The sequence below is a fragment of the Culex pipiens genome, chromosome 1, assembly GCF_016801865.2.
Source record: "Culex pipiens pallens isolate TS chromosome 1, TS_CPP_V2, whole genome shotgun sequence".
Taxonomy (NCBI): Eukaryota; Metazoa; Arthropoda; class Insecta; order Diptera; family Culicidae; genus Culex; species Culex pipiens.
Window position 1 is genome coordinate 69,868,412 of NC_068937.1, and position 18,256 is coordinate 69,886,667.

General features: G+C 41.9%; 1 protein-coding gene across 1 annotated transcript in view; it reads left to right on the top strand.

The window, feature by feature from the left end:
* LOC120427310 (regulating synaptic membrane exocytosis protein 2) overlaps nt 1-18,256 on the top strand; it is a gene marked incomplete at its 5' end in the record, with an annotated part of 92,695 nt that overhangs the window by 2,059 nt on the left and 72,380 nt on the right. Inside the window, 2 exons of the mRNA XM_039592162.2 lie at nt 9,706-9,926; nt 9,991-10,115. Of these exons, the coding sequence (XP_039448096.2) occupies nt 9,706-9,926; nt 9,991-10,115 (346 nt within the window). The remainder of the gene's footprint in view (nt 1-9,705; nt 9,927-9,990; nt 10,116-18,256) is intronic.

An 18,256-nucleotide genomic window follows, 5' to 3' on the forward strand; every position in this document is an offset into this window, starting at 1 on the left:
TAGACCTTAACACAAATCGATCACGGCCTGATCGACGGCTGGTTCTTCTCGGACGTAACGCATGTGCGCACCTTTCGCGGAGCGAATATTGACTCAAAGCTGTCGACGGTGTACAACCAACGCCGAAGTCGGCGGGCCCCTCCGTTCAACACCGCGTGTCTGCAGAACAGGGATGTGGCCCACAGTTACGCGCAGCAGCTGGAAGCGGATGTGCCAGGTGAGGAGGAACTTGGCGCAGCCTCGCTCGAGGGTGGTTGGAGCCGCATACGCTCAGCCATCGGCAGAGCAGCGATCCGAGTTAGTCGAAACGATTGGTACTGTTGTGGTCTGAACCACAACTCACCCTATTTGCTCTTCTACGTGGGATACGATCATAAAATAAGGATCGGTCTCGGTAGAAGAAGGATAGGCAAAAAGAGAAGAAGGACTAGTTAGGTTGAATAAAGAGGCTGCACGAGCAGTCCGTTAAAGTGGTTTTCGGAATGGCAGCGGAAAAGCGAATTAAAACTAATTTAGATTCGATAACAAAAATTCCGCGTGTTTATTCGAGAACGTTTTACTTGAGAATGATGTTGTTTGACAGCTACACTCGCGCCGTCAGGTTGGTACCACTTCCAGCTTGATCCGCTTCTGCTTGATGAGGTCACGGATGAAGTGAATCTTGACATCAACGTGCTTGAGACGCCCGAAGTCTTTTGCTTCCTCCGCAACCCGGATCGTTGATTGGTTGTCTTCGTGAACTCGGACCGGTTCTTCTGGCTTGAATCCGAGATCTTGCAGGAGACGTCCCAGCCACAACTCGTGACACACCGCTGCACAAAGCGCAGTGAGCTCAGCTTCAGTCGAAGAAAGCGAGACCGTCTGTTGCTTCCGTGTGATCCAGGCCACCGTCGATCCGAACACCTTGAAAATCCCACTGCTTACCGACCTTCTGTCCAGCACGTCGTTCGCCCAGTCTGCATCGGCGTAGACTTCCACGGTTGGCGCTTCCAAGTTCTTCCGGTACACAAGGCCAACGTCGAGAGTTCCTTTGATGTATCGCAGAATCCGTTTGAGGTGTTTCCAGTGCGCTTCGTTCGGGCAACTCTGATACTCAAGAAGTTTACCGCTGCTGCCAGATCCGGCCTTGTGGTGAGGCAGGCGTAAGTCAGGCACCCGATGAGCTCTCGGTAGGGCTGACTCGTCCGTTCCTCCTCCGTGCCCTTGTGCAGCTTCAGGCGACATTCGATGGGAGTGGAAACAGGTTTGCAGTCATCCATCCCAAATCGCCGCAGCAAACTCTCCATGTACTGCTTCTGGCTGATCCGCATCACGCCTTCCTCCCGGTTCCGTTCGACTTGCATCCCGAGAAAGCACTTTATCTCTCCGACGTCGGTCATGTCGAACTCGTTGAAGAAGCAGCGTTTGATCGTCTCCACAGCCTTCAGCGTCGTGCCGGCAATAACGATGTCATCGACGTAGAGCACGATGATCAAAGTCTGCCGTTCGTCCTTTCGTGTGTAAAGGCACTGATCGTTCAGGCTCCGCTCGAACTTCAAACGATCCACGACGAAGTTGTTGAACCGCTCGTTCCAGGCGCGCGACGCTTGCTTCAGGCCATACAGCGACTTCTTCAGGCGAAAAAACGAGATCTGTCCCTTCCTCGAAGCCCTCAGGCTGAGTCATGAAGATCTCCTCTTCCAGGGTTCCGTTCAGGAACGCCGTGCGCACGTCCATCTGGTGCACGACGAGCTTCTCACGATTGGCAACGGCAAGAACCGTCCGCAGGGTGTCCAGCTTGGCGACGGGCGAATAGGTTTCCCCGTAATCGAATCCCTTGCGTTGGCTGAAACCTCGTGCCACGAGGCGCGCCTTGTACCGAACTCGATCTCCATCCAATCCGCGCTTGACTGCAAACACCCACTTGCAGCTCACGGGGGCTCGGCCGTCCGGGAGTTTGGCCAGAGTCCACGTGCCGTTCTTCGTTAGCGATTTCATCTCGTCATCCACCGCCGCCTTCCAGTTCAGCCAGTCACTTCTCTTGCGCGCCTCAGCCAGCGAACTCGGGACATCGTCCACGTAGCTGGTTGCGTTCAGCGCGAAAGCTGCGTACTCGACCTGGTAGTCCTTGTGCCAGTCCGGTGGATTACGCGGACGCTGCGGCCTGCCGCCGCACGGTCCTGGTTACCCGAGCATAGGTAAATAACAAGGGAAATGCGTAATAATACCTTTCTCTGGTATCAATACCAAATTTTGGTATTCCTGGACCCTTTAAAATTTGTCTTGAGGATTATGCAAGAGCAAAATGTGGTATCATACCAATTTAAGGTATTGTTTTGATATTGAAAAATTGCAGAATTTGTCAATGGTCGAACACCACATATTGGTATTCTTTTGGTATTACAGTGTTTTATCAAATTCCTCTGAAACTATGGGAAAATTTTGACCATTTTTGACAAAATAATTAATTTTGCACTAAAATGATGTCTCAAAGCGAATGCTTTCATTGAAAACCTGAAATTTCAAACTTGATTTTAAACATTTTTGATATACCCCCTAAAGAAATGACTTGAAATTGTGGAAAATTTTCTAAGTCAGGATGGCACATTTTGGTATTATTTTGGTATTGAAAGGTTTGATCAATTTTCTCTGAAACTTTGGGATTTTTATTTACCAATTTGGACAAGATAATAAATTTTGCGCTAAAATGACTTGAAAAAAACCAAATACTTTGAAAAACGAGTCAATCGAAAGATTATTGAATTTTGTTGAATTTCAATCCAGTTTTATTTTAATAACACTTATTTTTCAATCTTGTTATTTTTCAGAATCTTCAAGAACTTCATGCACAGGCCGTTCATCAATGACAAATGCATTCGGTGTGGTGAAGAATATCACTAAGAACAACATGGAATCATCAGGTGAGTAGATTTGGCTGTTGCATATGGATCATTTCCGTTTTTTCACTAACTGCAACTGCTGCACTAAAAATGGTATGAAAATACCAAATTTTGATATTACTTGTGCAAATATCAGCGACCAAAATGTGATCTTGGTTGCCCAGTAATAGATGGTAAAATACCATCAAATCATACCAAAATCATGTACCGTAAACTGGGGTGACTTTGATAGCCCGGGGTGACATTGATAGAAATTTGATTCGGCCACTAATTTTGATACATCGAATGTAGCAGTCACAATTTTGCATATATGTTCGATAATAAGCTATCCCTTAATGCTTACATACTCAAAATTCTCAAAAAAGTTTAGATATTAATTTGACGGGCATTTGAAAAACCTATCAAACTCACCCCGGGCTATCAAAGTCACCCCAGTTTACGGTATGTGCAAGACCACAGGAATACCAAAATCTGATTTTCAAGGGCGCGGGAATACCTAAAAATAAAACCGTGGTAATACCATGTTCAGGTATTCGAGCAATGTTCAAAAATCCAGAAGACCTCAACTTGGTATTGAAATGGTTTTATGTTGTGGTATTATTTTACCTTTGGAATATCATGGTTTGGTATTGTTGTGCCCTTCCACATACTAGGCTTTGGTATGATTTCATGGTATTTTACCATCTATTACTGGGCAACCAATGGCACATTTTGGTCGCTGTTATTTGCCCAAGTAATACCAAAATTTGGTATTCCCGTGTTATTTACCCCTGCTCGGGTTCTGGCGGATTTTCGACGTTCGGCTCTTCCTCGTGTGGTTCACCTTCGGATTCCTCCTGGAAACTTTCGTATTCTTCGTCTGTCTCCACCTGGCTTTCATCCGGTTCTTGCTCGTCAACGGCCGCAATCGAGTCATCGTCGACCTCAGGTGACGGCAACAGAGCCACGTCTGCGTCGTTCCACTTCGCCTTGTGTTCGGGCTTCTCCAGTTCCAGGAAGTTCACGTCTCGTGTGTGCACAATGCGCTGCAGTTCTGGGTTGTAGATCCGGTAGCCGCCGCGGGTGTAACCGAGGAAGATCCCCTTCCAAGCTTTGGGATCTAACTTCTTCCGCAACTCCTTCGGCACGTGCGCGTACACGGGACAGCCGAAGGCACGCAACTTGGAGACGTCAGGCTTCTTACCTTTCCACTGCTCGTACGGCGTCACATCCGGAGGAAGCGCACTCGACGGACTGCGGTTCGTCAGATACGCCGCTGTCTGGATCGCTTGACCCCAGAACTTCTTGTCAACACGACTGTCCTCGAGCATGGCTCGAGACTTCTCGACGAGGGTGCGGTTGAACCGCTCGCTTGTGCCGTTCATCTCGGGTGTGTATGGCGCCGTCCATTCCACCTGGATGCCCTTCTCCTGACAGAACTGCTCGAACTCGTTGCTTCTGTACTCCCCGCCGTTGTCGCAGCGGAGCCGACATACTTTCTTCCCGAACTTGGCGGTCGCCATGGCCTCGTACATCTTGAAGTACCGGAAGACCTCGCTCTTCGCCTCCACCAGGTAAACCACGACGAAGTGGCTCCAGTCGTCGATGAAGGTCACGAAGTACTTCGCTCCGTCCAAGCCGTCCGGCGAAATGGGTCCGCACACATCCGAGTGTATCAACTCGAGCACTCGCGACGAACGTTTGCCTTCGCGCACTGCAAACGGCTTCCGGGTTTGTTTGCCGAGCACACAAGCTTCGCACGTAACGAGTTCTTTGCCGTTCTGCCCACCGTTGAGCTTCAAACCCGAGACCATGTCCCGGCGAATCAGCTGGTCGAGCGACTTCGCGTTCAAGTGGCCGAACCGACGGTGTCACAGCTGGACGTTCTTCGGCACGAGTCCGCACGTTAACATCGACTTGTTTTCGTCAACGCGCGCGCGCACGAGGTTCAAACGGTACAGCTTCCCGTCTCGTTTCCCACTCGCGACGAGCTCCGACCCACGGTAGATCGCGACTTCACCCTCGGCATAGGTCACACGCATTCCCGCATCGTCAACACGCATGACCGAGAAGAGATTGCAACGCATTTCGGGCACAAACAGAACGTTTTCGATCGTGCAGAGAAGGTCCTTGTCGTTCACTTTGGAGATCACTTTCACCTTGCCAGAATGCTTGGCCACGATACACTCGTCGTTCTTCGCGATTGCAATCTCCACCGGACACTTCAGTGGTTCGAGTTCTACGAACAAGGACTTGTCGTTCGCGAGGTGGTCTGAGCAGCCCGAATCGATGTACCAGGTCACTGGTTGCTCCGGAACACTCTCCCCCCTGCTCAACCCAGCGAAACACACTGCACTTTGTTCTTCCGCCATGTTTGCACTTGCTTTCGTTTCCTTCTTCTTCTTCTGCGGGCAGTCGGACATCTTGTGTCCTTCTTCTTTGCAGTTGTAGCACCGCAGCTTCTTCTTCTGCTTCGGCTTCTGCTGCTGCGCCTTCGCCCCGACGAACGCCGTCTCCTCCTTCTTCGGGATCACGATCTGGACGCTCTTCTGCTTCGTCTCCTCGTCAAGTAGTCTGCACTTCACAAACTCGAGCGAGAGCTGCTCTTCCGGTTGCGTCTCCAGACTCGTCACGACGGCAGTGTACTTGGGGCTCGCATTCAGCGTCAGAAGAAGATGGCAGATAGCGTCGAGCTCGTCCATGTCCGCTCCAGTCGCACGGTACTGCCGGACCAGTTTGTCGAAGGTCAGGAAGTGCTGCTGCAGCGACGTGTTCCCCAACGCGAGCGTCAAGATCTCCTTCTTCAGGTACATCCGGCGCGCCAAACTTTTCCGTTGAAAAATGTGCTCCAACGCGTCCCAGATGTCCTTGGGGGTGGTCTTGTCCTGGACATGCTCCAACTGATCGTCGTTAATCCGGGAGATGATAAGATTCTTGCACGAACGATCCCGCTTCGTCCTTCTCTCCCGCAGCCGCGCCTTTTCCAGCTGCTTGGCCGCGTCATCACCTTCCTCGTCCTTCAGCGCCGGAACATCTGCCGCGTTCGCCTCGATGCACTCCAGGAACTCGCGTTCCTCCAGGAGGGACAGCATCCGATACCGCCAGGCATTGTAGTTGGTGCCGTCAAAGAACGGAAGGAACAACTTTTCCGTCTTTTCCCCGTCCATCGCCGAAAACACTTTGACCGCGATAACCGGTAGATCCGAAACGTTACCCGGGCCCAAAACCTAAAGTGGTTTTCGGAATGGCAGCGGAAAAGCGAATTAAAACTAATTTAGATTCGATAACAAAAATTCCGCGTGTTTATTCGAGAACGTTTTACTTGAGAATGATGTTGTTTGACAGCTACACTCGCGCCGTCAGGTTGGTACCACTTCCGGGGTACAGGGTTGGTTTAGTTGGCAGAGGTTGCCTTCCCAACATCCGTCAGTCTTAAACGGGAATCCCAAAGGTACAGTTAATTGAATATCACATCCCGAAGAAAATAAGTTGCATCAGTACAACGACGAGTGCCAACAGATTACCGCCGAGAAGAGAGCAGCTTACGACAAGAAGCTGCACAAGGCGACGAGAGGGAACGTGGAACGATACAGACAGGCTCGTTATCGGCAAGTCGCGATTTTCAAGCTCAAGAAGCGCCAGCAGGAAGACCGACACTGCGCGGAAATGGAGCACCTATGCGAGCTAACGAAACGCGGAAGTTTTACGAGAAGGTGAACCGGTCCCGCAAAGGCTTCGTGCCGCGAGCCGACGTGTGCAGGGACAACGAGGGAAACCTGATCGTAAACAAGAGCGAGGTGTTGGACAGGTGAAAGCAGTACTTCAACGAGCATCTCAACGGCGATGAAGCGAACGGAGACAGCGATGGAGTCAACCTTGGAGTGCCCGCAGCTGATGAACAGTTCCCAGCACCTGATCTGGAAACGGTAAAGAGGGAGATCAGGAAGCTGAAGAACAACAGAGCTGCCGGCGGATCGGTTACCCGGTGAGCTCTTCAAATATGGAGGAGAGATGGCGAGGGCGCTTCACTGCGTGATCTCCAAGATCTGGGAGGAGAAGAAGCTACCGGAGGAATGGATGGATAAAAAAGGGCGATAAGCTGGACTGCGGCAACTACCGTGGCATTACGCTTATCAACGCGGCCTACAAAATCCTCTCCTAGATCCTCTGCCATCAGCAGTCACCCCATGCAAGGAGGTTTGTGGGGCCCTACAGGCGGGCTTCACTGGCGCGCTCACCACCACAGACCAAATATTTTGTCTCCGACAGATCCTCGAGAAGTTTCGTGAGTACAACGTGCCAACACATCACATTTTCATCAACTTCAAGGCGGCCTATGATACAGTCGACCGCGAGCAGCTACGGCAGATTATGCACGAGAAAGGATTCCCGGATAAACTGACTCGGCTGATCAAGGCTATCATTGGATAGTGTGATGTGTCACGTACGTGTTTCGGGGGAATTAGCGGAATCACGCTGAGGGCTGCGGCAAGGTGATGGCTTACGAAGGACGTCGGCTCCCCAAATCTCACCCCTCTAACTGTGGATGGTGATGAGTTGGTGGAGGTGAGCGAGTTCGTGTACTTGTGATTGCTAGTAACCGCCGACAACGACACCAGCAAAGAGATCCGGACTCGTATTTTTGCTGGGACCTACTTCGGACTACGGAAGACCCTCAGCTCGGACCGAGTGCAACGCCGCACGAAGCTGACGATGTACAAAACACTTATTAGAACGGTAGTCCTCTATGGCCACGAGACTTGGACGATGCGGCAGGAGGACGAACATGTCCTTGGAGTTTTGGAACGGAAGGTGCTACTAACTAGAGAGCCTGGATCTTTTTAGAGAACGGACATCTCAAACCAAAAGTACCAATCGAAGCACGAGAACTGTCAAACGGAGGTACCAATCGAGCAAAATCCTTTGTCTTATGCTCGTTTGGTACCTCCGTTTGACAGTTCTCGTGCTTCGATTGGTACTTTTGGTTTGAGATGTCCGTTCTCTAATAAGATCCAGGCTCTCTACTACTAACGATCTACGGTGGAGTGCAGGTGTCTGGCGGAGTGTAGCGACGACGCATGAACCACGAACTGCACGCGTTTCTTGAAGAACCGACCATCGCCACCCAGGCGAAGATCGGAAGCCCATGTGGCCATGTCGCCCGAATGGACGAGAGCCAGCCTGTCAGACTGCTATTTGACCGCGCTGAACCAGCTGGCGGAACGGGCAGAAGAGCAGGGAAACCGCGCGCACGGTGGGGAGATCAAGTGAATGGTGGTATCCGGAAGATCTGTAACCTGGGAAATTGGAGAGTAGCAGCATAAGACCGAGAAAGATGGAGGCGTCTTCTTGCTACAGCACGCGTACCTGGTGCGCCCGCCGCGGGATTCAAATCAGCAACCTCTGGATTGTGAGTCCAGTGCGCGGTCCAATTGATCCACAGGGCACTTTTAAAGTTACTAATTATTGTAAGAACATAAAGATTTAATTCAGCAAATCACGGTTTATTTTAAGAATATATTTAAAACGTGCAAGTCACAAGCACTCTGATATTTACATGAAATTTGTAAGCTGCAGAAACCTTTCAGTTTCAAACTATTTGAACCATTTGAACACGTCTTTGGCACAGGTAAATTTCAAAAAAACATGTCCATACACAAGCCATACACTGAAAATACGCCACACGTTTAATTCAAGTACCCAAACACTTGAATGATTGAAGAGAGCCACATCATAGATTTAATTGGTTTGTGTTTTAACATCAATCCAAACCACTCTCAAATGCAAGTGTTTGTGCTCAAGCTTTTCATGTTTTTTGCTCATGAATCTGCCCCACTGTCTTTAACTATTCAAAGTGATGAGGAACACACTTGAAATTGATCTTAAGATCTACCCAAAACAGGCACGATTCAAAGTCAACGTGATTTTCCACTTGAATTTAATTTTTTTTCGAAAATATTTATTTTTCCCGTGCAACATTTTGAGCAACTTTTGTTCTACGAAAAACTTTACTTCTCTTGTTTTATGTTTTTCTTGTTTTATTTTTAGTATTTAAATTTGCATTTATCTTGTTTAGTTTATGTTTGTTTTTGGTAGTATTTGGCCTATTCTACCACCTAATATAATTACATTTTGCCTATCGAATTTTTTCATGTTTTTACAGTCACTTTTTAAATGTTTTGCATGTTTTTCACATTTTCTGCTATAAAATGGCACCATCATCATTTAAATTGCAAAAAAAATGCGTAGAGGCATAGTCTGGGAACTACAAAAATTACTGCATACTTCTTTTTTACTGAAAATATAGGAAATGTTAGTAAAAAACACAGCCAAAGTTGACCCCTAAAAAAATGACATTTTTAAAAACATTGGCAAAGTCACATAAAACAAGTAAAACTTCCAACCCATAAATTTTCTAAAATTTGAAGAGTTCTTCTTTCCAATGCTTTTTAAAAATCAAAAATCGGTTGGAAAATTGATTTTTGGCGATTTTTTTAGATCGAAGCCCGTCTAAAGGCGGGGTTAGGTTGTAGAGGGTTAATGTGTTTCACTGATTGATTTAAGCGCGACATTTATCGAAGGCTAGAAGCGAGGCTAGAACGAGTAGCACAAAAAATTTCCCCGTTTTCAACTGGTTAGGGACAGTAGATGGAATTATTTCATGACCAATCACCGAAATTTCAACAACGATTGATATTTGAGTGCTCTGTACAACTAGGCCAGATCATGTGCGAAACACTTCGATGCGCTGTGGGAGTTTTGCTCAGTGTATTGAGTCGATAGAGCTCGACGTGTCTCTGGCAAAATTGCTAGATCTTTTTTGATTATTTTAGATTTTTTTTTTCAGACCCGACATTTCAGCACTGCGAGGCAATCAAAACCCAAATCAAATGCAAATGCCCGTATATCAATGCCCTGCGTTGGAAGATTTGGAGGCTCCTCGACGGCAGACATCGTTAGATGGTGAAGCTATCAAAATTGTTATTCATGACGTCGATTCTGGTCCGCTGTGTGCATCTAAGCGCAGAGTTATATTGCAAAAGGATCCGGCGGATAAAGCTCACAGAAGTACATATTAATGTTTACTATTGTTTACTTTAAGGAAAATTTAGTAAAGTTATGCTTTTTTCAGCTCGCGGTTTCGGAATGCGTGTCGTTGGAGGCAAGACGGGCACTGATGGACGTCTTTTCGCTTACATCGTTTGGACTGTTCCCGGTGGGCCAGCAGAAAAAGGTGGTTTGCAACAAGGTGACAAGGTAGGTCTCACCTGAATGTCATTGCGTGTGTCGAAATCTCAATAATGCATTGACTCTATTCGGTGCTGCTAAACACTTTTCCTAAATGTCATATTTTAAGTCACCTTTTCAAAAAACCAAATATTAAATTCCATACAGACAATGTTACGAAAGAATCTGATTTGATTTTGTAGAAATCAGATTTTTGAAAACCAAGGACGCATGATAACTGCGTTTTGCCCGCCTGAAAAGTCAAAATCACTTAATTCGTCGCTAACATTTCAAAAAGCGTCATAAACATAGGCTTTGCGTGAGACATAGCGCTTATTGAAATGTTAGCGACGAATTGCACTCTCTGATAAATTTAACGCTAAGTCTTGATTGCGAGATTTCTACTCGAAACTATAGGTGTCCGAACCCACTGAGAATTTTGGCTCGAGCCTCGAGTCGATCTGGCTCAAGATCGAGCCAAAATTCTCAGTGCGAAGGCTTGATTGTTGAGGCCAGGGCTGCATAAAGTTACCAACCCACTTAGAGCGTCCAATTTCCCGGGGTTACAGAATTCCCGGGAAACGGGAAATTTTCAACAAATTTTAAATTTATCAAAAATTGTTCTGATTCTAACTTTGGTTAACATTTTGCAACAAAATAGTATAAAATAGCAACTATAATGGTCAAAATAAGTGTTACGTTCAATTATTGCTTAGGCTGCATGTAAAAAAACATACAACTTCAAGAAAATATATAAATTTTCTAAATATCTGTCTTTCAATTCGTACAAAGTATCAAAAAATAATGATTAGTATTTTGTATTGATAAGAAGTAGCTATAGGTATAATCTTTTAAATCAAAGTGTTTGGAAAGTGAGTAAAATGAATCCATGCTCCAAAACGATAAAATTGCTTTTGAATACGTCTCTGTGGCCAGTTTGAGAGAATATGATAAAGAATAATATTGATAATTTAGATTAAATGAAAAAAAAATCATGTAGCAAATGTGTTTTTCATGACAAAAATTTATCCAGAACAAATCTAAATGGTTTAATCTAATGAATAAAACGATGAGCATTGAATTTACTTTAAAAATCTGCTATTCACTTGAAATACAATTTTTATGTAATCACAACTCAAAGTTTTCAATTGTTTGGAGCGAGTATTTGAAATATGCATGCATGTTTGGGGCACTTTTTATATAATACGAAGTAGTTTTTTTTTATTAAATCTTACGCCTTTGGTAGCTCTAAGGCTCTATAAATTTTCAACTTTTAACTGTATTTTCTCAAACACTTTTAAACAAATTAACTCAATTTTTCCTGCAAAAATCCTCTTAGAGACATTTAATGATACCAATTCAATTTTCTTCCAATTTGGTCATGGTAAACAAAACGTAAAACAATAAATTTTGATCTTGGGGGGAAGAGGTACCGTTTTTTCAAATAATATTTTACATGTTTATTTTCATTTCATAATATCGCAGTTATTGTTGCCCAACAAATAAACAAGATCTATTCCTAGTTGTGAATGCTTCAGAAATTTATAACATCTGAAATAAATCTTGACATGAAATTTTTAGACGATCTGATAAGTTCAATAAGAACAGTAAATTGAATTTGATAACATAAAATTTAGTGCTTTATTTTTTTTAAGTTTAAAAAATGACCTTAAAAGTTAAGAAAATGTATAGTTCCGCTTGAATTTCGGGAATTCCCGGGAATTCCCGGGACGGGAAATTGGACGCTCTAAACCAGGGGTGACCAAAGTATGGCCCGCTGACCCATTTTGAATGATCATGTAAAATGGCCCGTGGAACACTTATATAGTGATTTCTTACTTTTTTCTAAATTAAGGGTATTTAAAAAAAATACGGCAATTTTTTTTTGATAATACAAAAACGAATGATTAAATAATATTTTTATCCCCATTTTACGAAACAAATATGTTGTACAAAAATCTTAATCGTTAAAACGAGTATCAATGTGAGTGAAACCAGTAAATATCGTCAAAATTTTCATACACCGTGGTGTAGGGGTAAGCGTGGTTGCCTCTCACCCAGTCGGCCTGGGTTCGATCCCAGACGGTCCCGGTGGCATTTTTCGAGACGAGATTTGTCTGATCACGCCTTCCGTCGGACGGGAAGTAAATGTTGGCCCCGGACTAACCTAAAAAAGGTTAGGTCGTTAGCTCAGTCCCGGTGTAGGAGTCGTCTCCCTGGGTCCTGTCTCGGTGGAGTCGCTGGTAGGCAGTTGGACTAACAATCCAAAGGTCGTCAGTTCGAATCCCGGGATGGATGGAAGCTAAGGTTTAAAAAGAGGTTTGCAATTGACTCAACAATCAAGCCTTCGAACACCTAGTTTCGAGTAGAAATCTCGCAATCGAGACCGCCAAGGCAATGCTGTAGAGCGAATAATTTGATTTTTTGATACAGTTTTTAGGAAACGTTTATAAACGTTTAAAGTTGACTTACTTAGGTAGAAATCTGTAATATTTGCAAAAATATAAGAATTCCATTTTAGTTTGAAATTCATAATGACCATTTTCATGAACTGAACATCAAACTTCCCACGAGATTCAAACTCATGACAGCTGAATAACGAATCTGATTGTCTACCATCTTATTCAGGCAGACAAAATGTTTAAATCGAAGGAATTAGGCTGTTACAAATATTTTACAATGCTTTTGTCGACCAACGCACGACTCGAATGTTTGAAAGTTGGCTCAAACTCTATGGCAATTTAAGTGCAATCAGCTGAAATCAATCAAAAAAGTTTAGTTAGTCTTTTTCGCTAAAATGTTTTTCTTCGTCGAATCTTACTTTTTTTTTAAATATAGAGATTGCAAAACAACTTTACAACTTTAATGAAAAAGTACATTCAACTTATTAAACTTTTTTCAAATATCTAAAATAATCAAATCAACAATACTGATAGAAAACTGTAGTTTCGTGTTTTCTATTACTTTAATTATCGGAATTGTTATTAACGAAAGTTTTATTAATTAATGGTATGTACGTAAACATAACAGAAATTTCAAAAAACTTCAACTGATTTTTTTAGTCATTTAAATAAAAAAAAGTATTTTCATTTTTTTAAATAACCCATTCTGTAAATTTGGCCTGCAAGCTAATTTAAGCTTCAAATTTGGCCCGTCCTCCAAAAACTTTGAGCACCCCTGCTCTAAACCCACTGTTCACATTAGAGGTGGGCAAAATCGCTCTTTTTTAGGAGCCGCTCATTTTCGTTCGCTCATTAAAAAGAGCCGCTCGTTTGAACGGCTCTTTCGCTCTTTTTTTAAATATGTCTGAAAAGGATATTTTAAAAGATCGGTATGATTTTTAAAGCTATTTCTCATTGGAATTATATAAATTATTTGAAAAATAGGTCTTGGCGGTCTCTATGTCAACATTTCTACTCGAACCTAAGAGTTCGAATAATTGAATGGCATTCAAACTTAAATCTAGGATTTTTGAGAAATTGCTGTTAACTTTAAAATCACGTTTATTTCTGCCGAAATTGAACTTTTGCTGATGTTTTATTTAGAGAAAATATTCTGTTAACTCTTTTCTACATTATGATTTGATCGATAAAGTCTATAAACGCTGAAGTTTATTCGGACAAGAGGATTTTTTTTCCAAAATCTATGCTTTTTAGTAGATTTTTGGTAATAATTTACAAGTAATTTGAAACGCTAAAATTTGTATTTGGGTAATACTTTATGTTGCAATGCGCAAACAACGAATGAAACACGCGAGTGTATACTAATTGATAACGCATTTATTAAGATCGTAAAATTTTATTAAAAACAAGCTAACCCCGACAAACTTCGTCTTGTAATTTTTTCACTTCTTGACGTTTTTAGCCTCCTGTGATCAAAATTTGATTTTACGCAACTTTTCCCATACAATCTGCAGATTCCGGAATCGGTTCCGGAGTGGCCAAAGTTGTCACTCTTTAGCGTAAGAACCTTCCTTGGGCTTATACGAACCCAACGCAGTAAAGAGCGCTCCGATCCGACTTTCCGTTATCAACTGATGCGCGTTCGAACAAAACCGTCGAAATTTTTTATATATATAGATAAACGTGTGTCTTGTTGAGCTCGCGGATTATGACAACCGGTTTCCGGTCGTGGATGTCAACAGGATGACGACAAGTGTCGCTCATCCAGGGTCGCATCCAGGGTTGTTCCTAGGGGTCCAACACTTTAATGTACGATCAGTACAATGAAAACATTTGAAATTTCAAAAAAAAGAATGGAAACTGAAAATATTAGCATGAAAACTATGAAGTGGTTTTCAAATATTGACATCAATGCTATTGAGAGTCTTTCTATATATATTGATGAGAAAGTTTTTATATATTTCAATGAAATATGAGGATTTAGCTATGAAAATATAGACTCCTCCTTTTACCGTTTTTTATCGTACAGTATATGAAAAAGTACACCAAGGGACAATGCTGGGATTATTTTTTTATTAGCATTGAAATATTTGAAATTGTATTTTCAATTCTCAAAAACAAATTTAAGACTACATTTTGCTGGAAATTCAATAAATTTTCTTTATAACAGTTTAAATTTTTTCCATCTTGGATCTGTTCTTTCAAGACCGGAGTTTAAAAAAGAACCGCGGTTCTTTTTATGTGAGCCATGGTTCATTCGCTCTTTTTAATGAACCGGCTCTTTGAGCGGCTCGCTCTTTTTTTGCCCACCTCTAGTTCACATGAATCAAACAGTTTCTATTTCAGTTCTCTTCCAGCTTGTGACTGTGCGCCTACTGCATCAATCCGACCTCTGCCGCCTGTCTCGTGTCGGTCAGTCAAAGGAAAATGAGGGAATGAAAAAAATAAGTTTCACTCATTCAATTCATGTCATACGACAGACTCTTGAAAGCTTAAGTAAACACTATTTTGAAAATCAAAAGTTTCAAGATTGTGCAAAACACTTAAAATAATCGTTAGTTACATTTCCACGCATAAATAAAAACTTTTTGTGAAAAATCTTAATTCTTTACATGTTTACGTGCAACGTCATAATTCGAAATCCGGACACTTAGTAGCATACAGACTGGTGGCAAGCTTGTCAAAAAGTGAACCTCGCTTTTGACAGTCCATATAGGGTGAACGCTCCATAAACTGGTTGCACAAAATAGGGTATACAGGCCATTTATGAGTAAATTCGAAAATAAGTTTATTTAATATTTAAATTTGTAATTTGAAATTGTTATTTATTGTCTAGTTAATTTTTTTGTTAAGATCGAGCCATGCGGCAACGCTTCCGCCTCATAAATGGGAGTTCAGAACCCGGTGCGGACCAACATAGCAGGTTATCGTTTCCCTTCTAAATTCGATTTCTAAGTAAAGGAAAAGTAGTTTATCGTCACAAGCTGGACATTATCTTCTTGGAATATTTACATTTAACACTAAAATATGTGTATAAGCTAACATTAAAAAATGTGAACGATTGACTTCGTCCTCAAAAGGCTGGATAATATTTTATTTTTTCTAGTTATTTATTTTTTGACAAAAAATATTCAAACCTATTCATCAAAAACAAAATTTAAAATAATTTTTCACAAAAAAAAACTTTTTTTTCAATTGCACATTTGCTGGCTCTTTTACCCTATATTTAGCGTCAGAGGGGTAAAGCGACCAAATAGCGGGGTCCACGGTCCAACCAATGTGAGTATCGCGGCCCATACATACAATTTGACAATCTTGCCATCAGGCTGGTAGCATATAATTTTTGTTTTAGCTGGCTAAAAATCATGTAATAAGTTGTAAATGTAGAAATATCATCAGAATGTAGTAGAAACAGTCAGTTTTGAGAGAATGCATGCAAAATAAGTCTTTTCTAACAATTTTTCATCAGAATTTCAAAATTAAAATGATTTGTTGTGCTTCGAATCTTGGACACTGATAAAAGCTTCGAAATCTGGACACTTTTGCTTCGAATTCCGGACACTCGATTTTGCTTATGAACTGCCTCGCAATAGCAGCTTCTCGGTGAGCTAGACTTTGTTTATGACACGGTTTTGCGATTCGGCGGATGGAGGTGACAAATTCGTGTCATCGTCAGCGATTTTTGCGTTATGACTCTTGGCATTTTGCGGCAATTGGAAACCTCTTTTTACACCTAAGCTTCCATTCGTCCCGGGATTCGAACTGACGCCCTTTGGATTTTTTTTTTTAAATTTATATTTATTCAGTTTTTCTTTTCCATGTACATTCATTCAGTTAAAATATTATTGAGTGTCCAATCACAATCGATGACTTTTCACCTCAATTTTAAATACTAGCAACTTTCATTTATTCATTAAATATTTAGCTTTCGCTATTCAGTGATTTCAAATGTAGGAGGTCCTACATGTACAAAAGGGAAAAGGGATACCTTAAAACTAACTTATAAACTATATAAAGAGCGGATCAATGCAGCTGAAGACTGCAATGATTTTTGTCGAAATGCATCAATTATCTTATTGGACATAACATCCAAAGTGTCAACTTCGGCTAATTGATGAAGTTCACTGGTGCTGAACCAGGGAGGAAGTTTCAGAATCATTTTCAGAATTTTGTTCTGAATCCTCTGAAGTTTTTTCTTCCTGGTTAAGCAACAGCTTGTCCAGATCGGCACAGCATAAAGCATGGTAGGTCTGAAAATTTGTTTATAAATTAACAGTTTATTCTTGAGACAAAGTCTAGAATTCCTGTTTATAAGTGGATACAAACATTTAATATATTTGTTACATTTAACCTGGATACTTTCAATGTGATCCTTGTAAGTAAGGTTTTTGTCAAAAGCAAGTCCAAGATATTTCACTTGATCCTCCCACTTTAAATTTACCTCATTCATCTTTATAATGTGATGACTTTTTGGTTTAAGAAAATCAGCCCTTGGTTTTTGAGGGAAAATAATAAGTTGAGTTTTTGCAGCATTTGGAGTAATTTTCCATTCTTTCAAATAAGAATTGAAAATATCCAAGCTTTTTTGTAATCTTCTTGTGATGACACGAAGGCTTCTACCTTTGGCGGAGATGCTTGTATCATCAGCAAAAAGTGATTTCTGACATCCTGGGGGCAAATCAGGCAAGTCAGAAGTAAAAATATTGTATAAAATTGGACCCAAAATGCTTCCTTGAGGGACGCCAGCACGTACAGGTAGTTGATCAGATTTGCTATTCTGATAACATACCTGCAGAGTACGATCCGTCAAATAATTTTGAATAATTTTCACGATATAAATCGGAAAATTAAACCTTTTAAATTTCGCAATCAAACCTTTATGCCAAACACTGTCAAATGCTTTTTCTATGTCTAGAAGAGCAGCGCCAGTAGAATAGCCCTCAGATTTGTTGCTTCGAATTAAATTTGAAACTCTCAACAACTGATGAGTAGTTGAATGCCCAAGGCGAAATCCAAACTGCTCATCAGCGAAAATTGAATTTTCATTAATGTGTGTCATCATTCTATTAAGAATTATTCTTTCGAATAATTTACTAATAGATGAAAGCAAACTAATGGGCCGATAGCTTGAAGCTTCGGCAGGATTTTTGTCCGGTTTCAAAATCGGAACTACTTTGGCATTTTTCCAACTACTGGGAAAATATGCCAAATCAAAACATTTGTTGCAAATTTTGACCAAGCTACTTAAAGTTGCTTCAGGTAATTTTTTAATTAAAATGTAAAAAATGCCATCCTCACCAGGGGCTTTCATATTTTTAAATTTTTTGATAATAGATTTTATTTCATTCAGATCCGTATTAAAAACTTCATCTGATGAAAATTCTTGTTCAACAATATTCTGAAATTCTATTGAAATTTGATCTTCAATAGGACTCAAAACATTTAAATTGAAATTATGGGCACTCTCAAACTGCTGAGCAAGTTTTTGAGCTTTCTCCCCATTAGTTAATAGAATATTATCACCATCTTTTAAAGAAGGGATTGGTTTTTGAGGTTTCTTAAGAACCTTTGAAAGTTTCCAAAAAGGTTTGGAATAAGGTTAAATTTGTTCGACATCTCTTGCGAACTTTTCATTTCGCAGGAGAGTGAATCTGTGGTCAATAACCTTTTGCAAATCTTTTTGAATTCGCTTCAGTGCAGGATCACGAGAACGTTGATACTGTCTTCGGCGAACATTTTTCAGACGAATCAGAAGCTGAAGATCGTCAT